The sequence below is a fragment of the Microcebus murinus genome, chromosome 13, assembly GCF_040939455.1.
Source record: "Microcebus murinus isolate Inina chromosome 13, M.murinus_Inina_mat1.0, whole genome shotgun sequence".
Classification (NCBI taxonomy): domain Eukaryota; kingdom Metazoa; phylum Chordata; class Mammalia; order Primates; family Cheirogaleidae; genus Microcebus; species Microcebus murinus.
The window spans coordinates 34,550,175-34,564,996 of record NC_134116.1 but is presented as its reverse complement, the minus strand read 5'-3'; the positions used below and the strand labels follow the sequence as shown (position 1 = coordinate 34,564,996).

The 14,822-nt window shown below is 34.4% G+C and overlaps 1 protein-coding gene across 19 annotated transcripts in view; it reads right to left on the bottom strand.

Annotated features, from left to right (window-relative positions):
• Positions 1 to 14,822, bottom strand: part of RBM26 (RNA binding motif protein 26) — an 87,836-nt gene that overhangs the window by 50,897 nt on the left and 22,117 nt on the right. For 11 of the 19 annotated variants that reach the window (XM_076009340.1, XM_076009341.1, XM_012785749.2 and 8 more), the window contains exons 2-8: positions 10,932 to 11,050; positions 10,271 to 10,407; positions 7,307 to 7,395; positions 6,415 to 6,632; positions 2,182 to 2,442; positions 1,019 to 1,258; positions 458 to 628 (exon numbers count right to left, since the gene is read on the bottom strand). In XM_076009340.1, coding sequence (XP_075865455.1) covers positions 458 to 628; positions 1,019 to 1,258; positions 2,182 to 2,442; positions 6,415 to 6,632; positions 7,307 to 7,395; positions 10,271 to 10,407; positions 10,932 to 11,050 — 1,235 coding nt within the window. The remainder of the gene's footprint in view (positions 1 to 457; positions 629 to 1,018; positions 1,259 to 2,181; positions 2,443 to 6,414; positions 6,633 to 7,306; positions 7,396 to 10,270; positions 10,408 to 10,931; positions 11,051 to 14,822) is intronic. The other 8 variants (XM_076009344.1, XM_076009345.1, XM_076009347.1 and 5 more) reach the window with 1 other exon arrangement.

Sequence of the window (14,822 nt, the reverse complement as noted above, 5' to 3'; positions counted from 1 at the left end):
CTGAGCAAGAGCGAGACCCCGTCTCTACTATAAATAGAAAGAAATTAATTGGCCAACTGATATATATATAAAAAAAAAAAAATTAGCCGGGCATGGTGGCGCATGCCTGTAGTCCCAGCTACCCGGGAGGCTGAGGCAGAAGGATCACTCGAGCCCAGGAGTTTGAGGTTGCTGTGAGCTAGGCTGATGCCACGGCACTCACTCCAGCCTGGGCAACAAAGTGAGACTCTGTCTCAAAAAAAAAAAAAAATCATAGAATATAGTATTTTGAAGAAAGTCTTAACTGAAGGCTTATTTAATGTATATTAACAATGCCTACATTGTATTCTACATCATTTTAGTAAGAAAAATGGTCCTGACAGAGCAATTCATTCCTTAGACATTTTTTAATTCCTTGTCTAAAAAATTGCTCTAAAACTATATTACATTATGAACATAAAAAGGGCCAAAACTGCACCTGCAGTAAAAAGAGAGGGTGGAGCAGGAGGAGGCTGGTGATGAATGCCAGTTGTTACTACAGTAGGAACAGAACTGGTCGCAGAGTTTGGAGGAGCATCCATGCCAGATGGCTGCAAAGGAGGAAGTGGAGGTGGTGGTCCTGTCAAAACCAAAGAATAAGAAATATCATCTGAAAGCAAACAAATAAAATAAATTATTATACATCCAAACATAATACTCTCATTTATCAAACTATATCTACAAACACCAACCTCTTACAACTAAATTAGTTTTCTAAGGTAAAATATCCTTTTAGTGCATTCCAAAACAGGTTTGCCTTAACCTATAAAGGACTGTGCCATACATAATTCACAAGGCCACTCCAAATCACAGTAACTGGTCTGGCACAGACTGCAAAGTGGAAGTATAACCAAATGTCAGCATATTGCTACTTTTCGTTTCTATCACGCTTCTATGGAATTTCTTTAGATACTTTTAATGTAAGCATCAAACTGTTAACTTTATAAAGAGTTATGAATGGCTAGATAATAAACACGGGCAAACAAACATATTTACTTACCTGTTACAGGTGGGAGACTGGGTGGCAATGGACCTGGAGGTGGCACTGGGGGTCTAAGATTTACAGGTGGGGGTGTAAGAATTGGTGGAGGTGGAGGAAGTCCAGGAGGTGGTGGTCCTTCAACAACAGGAGGCTGTGCTGGGAAAGGCAGCATACCAGGAAGATTCACATCTTCCACAACTACTGGGTCACTTCCATGATCAAAGGGACACATATCTCCTCTCATACAAAAACCCTTTTCTATAAGGAAAGAACAGTTAGAGAGAAATGTGAAAAACACTGCAAATATAATTTTTCTCTAAGTTAACAAAAGAAAGATATTTAAAAATATAAATTTTTTTAATATTGGGCAAAAGTACAATTTACCATTTCCTAAGATCTGCTTATTGCCAGTAATATACTTAAGTGATTGGCTAACATACACATTAAAAAAAAAAAAGCCAAAACAAACAAAAAAACACTTTAAAATACATATACCTAACTAGCAGGATGATATAAAACTTATATATAATTCTTTTCCATATCTTTGTCATTACAAACATTACTCCTACAAACATTACTCCTAATTTAAATATCTCACTTAAAAGAATATTGCAACTACTACTTACAAAACTTTTACAGTAAATCTGTAAAAGTAGCCAGAATACGGCTTTACTACTACTAACAAAACTTTTACAGTAAATCTTTTGAGTCTTCAATTCTTTATAAAATTCTAACATAGGTGATTACACTTCTAGGTCCTACTTATATTTCAATTATCATTCATTCTAAAGAAATGAGTTTTGTCAAGAATGTTTCACTAGCAGATTCCCTAATAATTAAGCAGATATTTACTCTTGTTTGCTAAACTCCAACAATACATTAAGACTTACTAAATACTATCTTTAATACTAAAGATAATAAATATCTTATTTATTATAAGATATAATATCTTTATAATAAAGATATTATCTTTAGATAATAATCTTTAGATAATAAATAATCAGTGGTGACTAATGAAAGTTTCAATAATACTGAAGAATTTATGAAGTGAATGAGACTAATTGCCCACTGTTTCCAATATCAAAGGTAGGTCTTTGAATAACTGTGTATAACCTGAACTTACAGAATTTAGACACTGGAAACATTAAGTCAATACTTCATGAAACAGTTGAAAGACTTACCATCATAGTCTCTACACCGTTTCTTTGGCATTGGCGGTCTTACATAAGAGTTATGGTCCACCTGGTCTTCATGAAATTCAGACCAACTTTCAGTAGTGTTATTACCATGATGAGTAGGAGCAATTACTGTAATAGTGCTGCTCAAAGTAGGTACAGGATAGTGGCCAGATGAAATATTAGGTACCGAAGAGACTGGAGTATAATTATTTTCTAATGGATCTGTTCTATCCAGGTCATATTTAGGTTTTACCAGATCCCTTTCTGCAACAAAAGATAAATGACTTATAAAACTAAACTCTATAAAAAAGCACCAGGTACCAGATCTTAGAAATAGTGACATTTTGCTAAATATAAAGGTTTAAATTTTACATAATACCCCTTTTAAAAACTACTCAATCAATCCACAATGTTCCCAGATAAGCTATTTCTTTTCAATATAACCTAACTATAAAACCACATATAAAACTGCTGTATTTAATAAGTTTATCCTTGGAGATTTATAGAAAACAGAAAATTTTTATTTTCTTCATCATAATGTTAGGATGCATAATGGCAGCCCACAAAACAAAAAACAATAAGGTTATTTTTCCTGTGATGAACATTTTGCTGTGATCCAGTGGGCTTCATCCCAGAGATACAGGGATGGTTCAACAAACACAAATCTATAGAAGTCATTCACCACATAAACAGAAGCAAAAACAAAGACCATATGATTCTCTCAATAGACACAGAAAAAGCCTTTGACAAAATTCAGCACCCTTTTATGATAAGAACACTTAACAAAATAGGCATAGATAGGACTTACCTAAAAATGACAAAGGCCACATATGATAAACCCACAGCCAACATCATACTGAACAGGGAAAAAAAAAAACTGAAAGCATTCCCACTTAGAACTGGAACCAGACAAGGTTGCCCTCTATCACCGCTTCTACTCAACATAGTGCTGGAAGTCCTAGCCAGAGCAATCAGACAAGAGAAGCATATCAAGGGCTTCAAATGGGGGCAGAAGAGGTCAAACTGTCGCTCTTTGCTGATCGTATAATTTTATATCTAGAAAACCCCAAAGATTCTGCCATGAGACTACTGGAATTGATAAACAAAATCAGCAAAGTCTCAGGTTACAAAATCAATGTACACAAATCAGTAGCATTCCAATATGCCAACAACAGTCAAACTGAGAACCAAAGCAAAGACTCAATACCCTTCACAATAACAACAAAGAAAATAAAATCCCTAGGAATATATTTAACTAAGGAAGTAAAAGACCTCGACAGGGAGAACTACAAAACACTGGTGGAAACAGTACCGTGCTCATGGGTCGGCAGAATCAACATTGTTAAAATGTCTATACTACCCAAAGTGACTACAGAGTCAATGCAATCCCTATTAAAATACCAACATCATTTCCCACAGACCTAGAATAATATTATGCTTCATATGGAACCAGAGAAGACCCCGTATAGCAAAAGGAATCTTAAGCAAAAAGAAAAAATAGGGAGGCATCAATTTACCAGACTTTGAGCTATATTACAAGGCTATAGTAACTAAAACAGCATGGTATTGGCACAAGAACAGAGACATAGACCAATGGAACAGAACTGAGAACCCAGATTAAAAACTATGCTCATGTAGCCATCTAATCTTCCACAAAGCAGACAAAAATATACACTGGGGAAAAGAATCCTTATTCAATAAATTGTGCTGGGAAAATTGGATAGACATATGTAGGAAACAGGATCCACACCTTTTACCTCTCTCAAAAATCAACTCATGGTGGATAACAGACTTTAACCTAAGGTGTGAAATCACAAGAATTCTAAAGGAAAATGTTGGAAAAACTCTTAAAAGATATTGGCCTAGGCAAAGAATTTAAGAGGAAGATCCCAAAGGCAACAACAAAAATAAATAAATGAGATCAAATTTAAAAGCTTCTGCACAGCCAGGAAACTACCACAAGGGCAAACAGACAACTTATAGAATTGGAGAAAATATTTTCATGTTATGCATCCAATAAAGGGCCAATAACTAGAATCTATGTAGAACTCAGGAAAATCAGCAAGAAAAAAAAAAAAAAATCAAACAACCCTATCAAGAAGTGAGCAAAGAATTATGAACAGAAACTTTTCAAAAGAAGATAGACTAATGGCTAACAAACATATGAAAAAATGCTCAACATCTCTAATCATCAGGGAAATGCAAATCAAAACCACAATGAGATATCACTTATCTCCAGTGAGAATGGCCTTTACCAAAAAGTCCCAAAGCAATAAATGTTGGCATGGATGCAGAGAGATAGGAACACTCCTACACTGCTGGTGGGACTGCAAACTAGTATCTCTGTGCAAAGTAATATGAAGATACCTCAAAAAGCTACAAGTAGAACCATTTGATCCAGCAATCCCATTACTGGGTCTCTACCCAAAGGAACAAAAGACATTCTATAAAAAAGACATCTGCACTAGAATGTTTATAGCAGCACAATTAACAATTGCAAAGATGGGGAAACAACCCAAGTGCCCATCAATACATGAGTGGATTAAGAAAATGTGGTATATGTATACCATATAGTTCTACTCAGCCACAAAAAAACAATGGTGTGACTGTATTATAGCACCTTTTATATTGCCCTGGATAGAACCGGAGCCCACTCTACTAAGTATCACAAGAATGGAAAAGCAAGGACCACATGTACTCACCATCAAATTGGTATTAACTGACCAACACTTATATACACATATAGTAGTAACATACATTGGGTGTTGGGCGGGGGGCGGGGGGGGGGACGGGTATGTTCACACCTAATGGGTGCGGTGCGCACCATCTGGGAGATGGACATGCTTGAAGCTCTGACTAGGATGGGGCAAAGGCAATATATGTAAGCTAAACATATGTAGTCCAGTAATATACTGAAATGAAATAAAAAAAGACCCTACTATGGTTTTTTACAGTAAGCATTATTTATTAAGGTAAGAATGGATGAGCAAAGAGGAGGAAAAAGGACTTCATAATAAACATGAACAAAGAAACTAGGCTGTATATGGTCCCAAGGAAAGAGAAAAGATATTAAGGAGGTTAGGTAAGTGAAGCAACGTGCAAAGGGGCCTACTACACCTAGATCACAGTAGGAGAAAATACTCTTAAAAAAAATAAAGAGTAACAATACAGGGCTCATGCAAAGGCCATAAATAGTATTAAAAGTAGCAAAAATCTAGGTTTGAGTAAAGGTGTTTTACTCAAAAGGTGTTTTAGTTGTTTTACTGCAGTATGTTCTTTTCAATAATACATACTAGAAGAAAAATTACACATGTTGGAAATGACATGCTCTTGCATATATATATGAAACAAAAAATTTAACTTTTTAAATATTAATAGTTTTGAGGTATAACTAATATACAATAAACTGAACATATTCGAAGTGTACAATTTAATGAGTTTTGATTGATGTATACTCCTATGAAGCCAACACCACAATCAAAATGATCAACATATGCATCACCCCCAAAAGTACCCTCATGTACCTTTCTAATCTGAAATCCATGCCTCCTTTACTCCATCTCATGCAATCACTGATTTGCTTTCTGCCATCAGATTAGTTTGCATCTTCTAAATGCATCTTTTATATACACATGTATTTTGTCCTGCTTCTCTCACGTGGCATAATTATTTTGAGATTCATATATTTTGTTGTATGTATTCAATAGTTCCTTTTTATCCATCTTATGGTATTGATATACTATAATGTGTTTATCCATTCACCTACTGATGGAGGTCTGAAGCGTTTCCAGTTTTAGCTATTACATATAAAGCTGCTATGAACTTGTGTGTACAAGTCCTTTTGTGGACATATGCCTTCATTTCTTTTAGGTAAATACCGAGAAGTGGAATAGCTGGGGTCATTTGCAAGGTGTAGGTTTAGCATTTTAACATATGACCGAAGTGTTTTCCAAAGAGTTCCAGTTTATCTACCTTCTAACCAACACCAAATATAATCAGTCTTTTTCATTGTGGCCATCCTGTTGAATGTGTAGTGGTAACTGTGATTTTAATTCGCATGGAATAAAATTTTGAAAATAAAAAAGCATTCACTTGGACCACAATACAGAACACAACACAATAGAAAAAAATGAAGACAACTTTGGCAAAATGTTAAACAATTTTAAAAAACCCTTAAATATGAACTTTCTTCACAATAAAATAACCAAAACAAACATATATATATATACCACTTACCCCTGCTTCGTGTTCTACTTCTGCTCCTAGTCCTGCTTCTATCTCTATCCCTGTCACGAACCCTCTCTTTACTCCAACTTCGACTCCGACTCCTGCTGTAACTGCGACTCCGCCCTCGTCTTCGATTGTATCGGTCTCTATAGGAATCTCTTCGAGGTGGGTTTCGATCATAATCTCTTTTGCGAGAACGATCATCTTTTTTCCTCTCATCACGACTTCTAAAGAAATACATGATCACTTTTATGTAAATAATTTTAAGTGGATATAGCAAAAAACTCTTTAAATGCAAAAGTTATTTAATTCTCATAACATAATTTTTTATCAGAATATAATTTTTCATCAGAATACATATAAGTGAAACTCAAAGAACTGAAAAAAACTAAGTTTAAGGACCCTAAAACCCTTTTATGAGAAAAACTCTTAGTCTTAATCCTTAGTCTTACACACATTGGCATCTATACAATTAGACATCTATACATAAAGACAGCTATACTATACATGTCTTATAGAACATACAGAACATATTGCCTTATACATATACTCTCATAGACATGTATTACATGCACTATACTCTAAATGCTTTTGAAGCCTTAATGAAAAAAATAATTTAACCACACTAAAAGGATCTTCAAGCAAAAGAAGAGTCACACTTGAACTCTGGAAGAAAAATAATATTAACAACTAATATCGGCAAGTACTGTTCTAAATCTTACTCCCAAGACCTACAAATCTGACCTATATTTTCTTCGTAGAAAAGCTGCTAGTTGCACTTTCCTAGACCAATCAAAGAGTAGGTATTACTTGCCTAGAGTACAAGATAATCAAAATCTAATCATTTATATAAAAGAAAACTAAAGTCTAAACATTCACTATAGTTTAATGAACTACTCACCTGTTTTCTCTGTATCGGGAGCTTGACTGGGAAGGACTGTGATTTAGCCTCCTAGAAAACTTCTTCTCTCGCTCTTCTTCTTTAGTGATCTGATATATAAAATGAAAATGTGTACAAGTTTAGCAACAGTTATTTCTTAACTATTAAACTGTCACCTTCTAAAAGTATTCAAACAAAATAAATTTCTCTACTAAGTACAATCATTTAATTTAGCTATGAAAGACAGTCTACTGAAAGTTAAAGTGAATGGTAAAGAAAGTTATAAATGCTTATCTTAGATAATAGGGGTGAGAAAACATTTTAAGCAAGCGCCTTCATTTTAAAGTAAATAATGGAAAGCTGATTTTATTCCTTCTTTCAAAAATCTTCCATTCATATTTTGGTTGCATCAATTTGGTACAGCACCAAACACATCAAATATAGGAGAATGCATTAGAACCAACCAAGTCATTAAAAAAAATTCTGAGAAACAATATATAAGGCTGACAGTTCTCCAGTTTCTATATATTCCTGTTTCCTATAAAGGGCCTCCATTCACATTATATAACTACTAGAAAGCAACCCTGGAAAACATCCCCTTGATCAGCGCTACTATCTCCAGATTGTACTGCCAAGAACATTGGTTCCACACGGCATTAATAGATGTGATTACAAAAAAAGGACTGGAGGTTAAACAGATTTAGGTATAGTGAATAAGTAGCTTCTATAAATAGGGCTCAAGATTTTGCATTTTTAAAAAGAACCCTAAGATATTCTCATGAAGCTATTCTACAGATAGGGTACACATCTTCAGTTTATGCCAGCCATTCCCAAATGCCTTTTGGTAAGAGCCTCTCACTGTCAAAAAGTGTGTCCCATTGGATAAGAAATTAAATGGGAAACTCTATTAACACACCAAACTAGGGTAAATATTCATTAAAGCCTTCTTTTTTAACAGTTTGCCTTTTTTCTTCTTTTGTTCTCCTTTTACCACCTACTCCAGTTCTCTTTCCAACCCAGACAAAAACCTAGGTACTACATACAAACCCTCCTGATGCACTTGTTCCCTTCTATTTACCTCAATGCACTCTTGCGAGTAATTTATGTTGACATTTCACCATATTCCATAGTACTTGCCCATCTGGGAACATTTTGTATACCCACAGCATTTTAAACTCAGACTGCCATCTGGCATTTTGACAATTCTGAAAGATCAGGGATAAATATCCTCCATAATTGGTCAAGATGATTGTGATAAAGTATGACTGCATGAATACATATAAGGCTTTGCCACTAACTCGCTTTGGGGGAAGACTGCTTCTCAAACCAACCACCTATGATTTACTGAAGATTTTTTGAGAATTAAAAATATAATTAGTAAAATATGAAACTAATCCAAAGTTGTACCAGTGGGCAAAGCTTAAATTACTGTATATCTCCACATGGCGTAAGTGACTGCCAACACGACATCCACTGTCCCTTTCTTTCTTACTAACAGAACATCTATATTGTTAAGTATGAAATATGCCCAATTATAAAATCACATTTCTGGTCATCCCCTGCAGATAAAACTGACTGGGATGCTCTGTGTATGTGTGTGTGTGTGTATGTGTTGAGCAAGTGTGAAGTAGGCATGTGTCTATTAAAATATACATGTGTGGAAATATATTCAGATACAATATATTCAGATACATGTGTGAAATATATTCAGATACAAATGTATTATGCATTGGAGAATTATCACATATTATATACGGATATATTACTATGCATTAAACTGTATATAATCTCAGGAAAGGACATAAAGGAGAAAAAAAAAAATCAAAGGTCACAACCACATCTCCCACCATACAACAATCTCTCAACAGTGACATCAGCTATCATTTACGCCTGTCATGAGCTATCATGAGCGCCTATCACATGCCACACACTAGGCCAAGTGCTTTATGTACATTATTTTATATTCCTCTAACAACTCTACAGTATTTCCATTTCACAGCTGAGTAAACTGAGGCTCATGAAAGTAATGTATTCAAGATCACAAAACAGTGACTTGTAGAAAAATCTTAAGCAAGATTTGTTTTACCTAAAGCTAGGCTGAATCCAGAAATATAATAGCTTAACTGTTAATAATTATTTTCACTGAAATTATACTCTTAACATCAAACTGAAAAAAATCTCAATTATATGACTACTAGATAATAATGAATAGAGATTATAAAACATAAAAATTTCAAAATCTCTTGAGGTATAAAATCATTCCCATTGCGCTTTGAAGGTCCTTGTGTTTACACTTAGGACAGAGGCAGTGATCTACTGAGAATCTAATTACTTTCATAGAACACAGATAATGAGATTCCATGTCTAGTAAGATACTGTGCAGAAAAGAGTTAAAAGCAGACCCAAGACTATTATCTTTAAAAAGGCCTGCTTATAAGACTGGCCCTTGGCTGGGTCCAGGGAACCCTGATTTCTGGAGGATTCCCACTATTCTCTGATATTCACTGTATGTGAATCATCTGTGAAAACAACATAGTTTATGCTAAACTCCTGCTTTTCTCCCGGAGTATGGAATTTTGGTGTGTAGTAGGTGGAGGGTGTCTACGTGACCAGTATCAAATAAAAACCCTGGACAGTCTCTAATGAGCCTCCCCTATTCACATATGTTGTAACAACTCATTGCTAGAAGAATTAAGTTCACCCTGTGTGACTCTGAGGACTTTGGGAGCTTGTGTCTGTTTTCCACTGGATTTCACCTCATATACCTTTTTCCACTTGCTGACTTTGCCTTGTATCATTTTGCTGTAATAAGTCATAGCCATGAGTATAATGATATGCTGAGTCCTATGATTTCCTCATAGTGAAATCATCAGACCTGGGAATGGTTTTAAGGACTCCCAACACACAGATACATAAGACAAAACTCAATTTAATTACTCCTTTTATTTGTTTAAATAGCCTTTAAGTCATAACACAAATCTTTACCTCTTCTTTCTTTATATCTTTTTCTTGGTGCTGAAAAAATTCTACCTTCAGGCTTCCTGATGATGGCTGCTCTGGAGGAGGTAGATAACTCTTTGTATTCACAGCATCAAAAAGTTTTTCCACAAATATCTGAGTCTCTAAAAATAAAACCCAAACCACATATTGAAAGACATTTGCTAAGATATCAATTCACCAATTCTACACATCAGAACTCTAATATTATGAAATACACCTTGACTATTATAGAGATTATACTAAGGCACAAGTCCCAAGGCAATACTGACTCATTCAATTTTCAGGGTGGTAAAGACTGGAATGGCTAGAATTTCCAGGCCAGTCTCTTCTAGCCATGAACAATTTCCATGTAGCCCACTGACTGTGCCAAACAAAATATTATCATTATCTAGATATGAACAAAGTACAAAAAGTTGACAAGCAATGTGCTAGACAAGATTCAAAGCAGTTTCCAAAGCAGTACTATCTTTAAATAAATAAGCATTCAGTCCTTTTCTTAATCCTTTAACCTGTGTAATAAAAAATATCAGCATAAATATGTTTTAAGAATAAGCATGAAGATGTTACTGATGAGAGGCTTTAAATACTCTGTGAATAATTTTATTTAAAATAACTTAAAGTTGTATTTTAAAACCAAAGATCTTACCTTTCTGAAGAAATACATCCAGCTGATCAATACATAATGCCTTTAACTCTTTTTCACTTTTGTCTTTCTTTACCAAAGCCAGAACATATTTTGCTAGGGCTGAGGGATCTGCATCACAGCTAATGAAAAAAGCAATGTTGAAGGAAAGTTAGCCATAAACAGCTGCACATCCCACAAATTCCAGTTACAAACTGACTTAGTAGATATCATAGTTAAGTGATTTAAGATATATATAAAAAGCACCTGGCTCATGGAAGGTACTGAAGAAATCTAAGTTCTCCTTATATCAATGTACCTCACATGCTTTATGTAGCCATTATTATTCAAAAGCATACCACACAGTATTTAATTAAACAGTAGAAAAGACAGTCTAAAAATACACCCAAATATATTAGGAATTTAGGTTTTATAAAGGCTGCATCCAAATCTACAAAGATGAGCTGAATTATGCAATAAATAGTATTGAAACAATTTGGCAGTTACTTTTTTAAAAACTAACTTATATTCATAATTAATTCCATATGCCATAAAAATATAAAACTATAAAACAAGAAACCATTATAGTATTAGAGGAAAATATGTATTATTTTATAATCCTGGAGAATTAATGAAGACAAAAAAATCCATATCACAAAAGAGTAATCCGATTATATAAATAAATCAAAAACTTCAGAATGAAAAGAATCAACAAAAGAGAAAAAAAGCTCAAACAGTTTAACTCATCACAAAAAGGCAAATCTAACATGTAGAGTTTCTGTTGATCGAGAATATGAGGGAAAATACAAAGAGTATGAACAGATACTAAAAAGAAATAAAAGTGACCTTAAATATGAGTAAAAATTCAACTTCATCCATAGGAGAAATCCAAGCTTAAGTTACAATGAAATATCATTTTTCAGTTATCAAATTGGCAAAATCCAAAATTATGGAAATATATTCTGGTGGCAAGACTAAGGAAACAAGCAATTTTCATACTTTGAGCTGGTGTGTGTAAACCGATAGCCCATTGTAAGAATATACTGGCAGTACCAAGGTCACAAATGCAATCTGATTCAGCAATTCTACTTCTATGAATCTATTCTACAGATATACGTACATGTTCAAAATGACATGTGTAGAAGTTATCCACTGTTATACTGATTGTAAAATCAAAAATGTGTAAATGACTAGTAAGGAGACTAGAAAAATAAATTATATTAAATCCATACAAAGGAATGACATATATGCAGCAAAAGGACACAGGAGTAATGAAGTTTTCATTTCTTACTGAAATCTTCATTATCACATTTTTTATATTTAAAAAGGCAGAAAAAGGTTTGTATAGCATGTTACCCTTGTGTTGAGGGAAAGGTAGAAATTATATATTTGGATTGATTTATGTTTGAAATACGCATGAGGAAACAAACAACTAGTAACTATTATTACTTGTATGGGGGGGATGACAATGAAAACTAAGGCCAATAGGGAAAGTTGTTTTTTTCTTAAATTGACACATAATTGTACATATTTACGAGGTACAATGTGATAAGTCAATAACAGTACACAATGTGTAAAGATCAAATCAGGGTAATTAGCATATCTATCACCTCAAACATTTATCATTTCTTTCTGTTAGGAAGATTCAAAATCCTCTCTTCTAGCCACTTCAAAATATAAAATAATTAACTATAGCCACCCCACAATGCTAAGGAGCACTAGAACTTATTTTTCCTATCTAGCTGAATTTTGTATTTGTTAGCCAACCTCTCCTGATTGCCACCCCCCCCCACCCTACCTGGCCTTTATTAACTACTATTCTATCATACTGTCTACTTTTATGAGATCAACTTATTTAACTTCCAAATAAGAGTGAGAACATGCAGTGTTTATCTTTCTGTGCCTGGCTTATTTTACTTAACATAATGTAATGAAGGAAAGTTGTTTTTTGTTTGTTTTATACAGATGGAGACTTGCTACGTTACCCAAGATGGTCTTGATCTCCTGGCCTCTAGGCCTCTTGACTAGATTTTATTTCATAGCTTGGTAGCATAAAAACAATGGCTTAATTTTACACCAATAATATGAGGATTAGTAAAACAGATTTTCCAAACATACAGATGACATTAAAAGGTTCAATAATAATAGCTTTAAAAAAAGATTAGGGAATTTCAGTAGGGACAGAGGACTACAAATGACCAGTGGAGAAAAGGATAACATAGTTCTTTTGAGGAAAAACACATACATGATACATTTGACATGACATCTTCATTTTTATTTCTCTTTATTATAACTGTTCAAAGTTTTAACTAACAATAATAAACACAAAATAGAGATTCCACATGTTCTAGGTAAAGTTCAAATGCTAGGATATTAATAACATAACCTATACACATTAAAGCAAAGGTAGGCCAAATGTAGTGGCTCATGCCTTTAATCCTAGCACTTTGGAAGGCAGAGGAGGGAGGATCACTTGAGGCCAGAAGTTCAATACCAGCCTGGGCAACACTGTGAAATCCCATCTCCACAAAAAATAAAAAATTAGCAGGCAAGTGGCACATGCCTATAGTTCTAGCTACTCAGGAAGCTAAGGCAGGAGGATCCCTTGAACCCAGGAGTTCGAGAATACAGTGAGATATGATTGTGGCACTGCACTCTAGTCTTGAGTGACAGAGCGAGAGCTTGCCTCTAAAAAAAGAAAAAAAGGTAAAGTTAAAAAATAATCTAAAAAATACAAAACACATACTAAAACATCTCAATTCTTATACATAGAATATATAGTGGTTCCACAAAAGTATACCAGTAACATATGTCACTGAATTAAAAAGTGCATCTTAAAGACAGTGACTAGCTTTCGTTGCACAGTAGAAACCCGATGGAAAATCCTAACTGCAAGTCAATCAACAGGCCTAATAAAACCACTTTTATTTTGCTTTGTTGTTTATTAAAGGCTGCACAGGTAAATGATATACTGTGAGAGTTATGAACTACTCTATTAAGGAACCAGTATAGCATTTATCATATATGCTGTTAGAGCCCCTTCTTTCTACATCACTGTGATTTTAAAGTACATCTTCAAATTCTTCACTCATCCCTCCAAAAAGGTAAAGCCTAATTTCTCATTCCTTAAGACTGGAATCCAGCAACATGCTTCAAACAAGTATACTGCAGAACTGATAGTGTATCTGACTTTGAGACTAGATCATAAAAGGAATGTGGCATCCTCCTTGTTCTTGCATGTGTATGGGTGCATACACACTCTCTCTCTCTATTCATTTGTTCTAGACAAAGCTGCTACCAAGTGCGCTCAAGCAGGCTTATGAATACCATATGATAATGAAATGTGAACTCTAGCCAATGATTAGCAAGGAACTGAGGTTTCTTGCCAATAGCCACATGTGAGTGAGCTTGGAAGCACACTCTACAATCCCAGTGCAACCTAGAGAAGACTGCAGCTCTGACCAACAAATATGACTGCAATCTCATAAGAAACACTGAGTCAGAAATACCCAGCTAACCTGCCCCCAAATTCCTGACCCATAGAAACTGAGATCATAAATGTCTGCTGTGCCACTAAGTTTCAAAGCAATCTGTTATTCAGTAATCATAAATCAACTTTTCTCATAAATCTATTTCCATTTATTTACAAAGATTTGGAGTTATTAACCCAACAGCAAACAAGAAAAAAATCCATTTCAATACGAAAGATTTTCATTTTCTTTCAAAAATTTATTTCAATATTCTTACAACCAACATTTTCCTTAAAATACAGACACAATGATTTATGATGAAGTAAATTTATGTTTTATCATAATGAACATGAAAATACTCAGATCTGTGAGTTAAGCATGAAGAAGTGGGACAACAACCTTATAATGTATCTAGATACACTTACATCTCATGGTCTGGTAATAC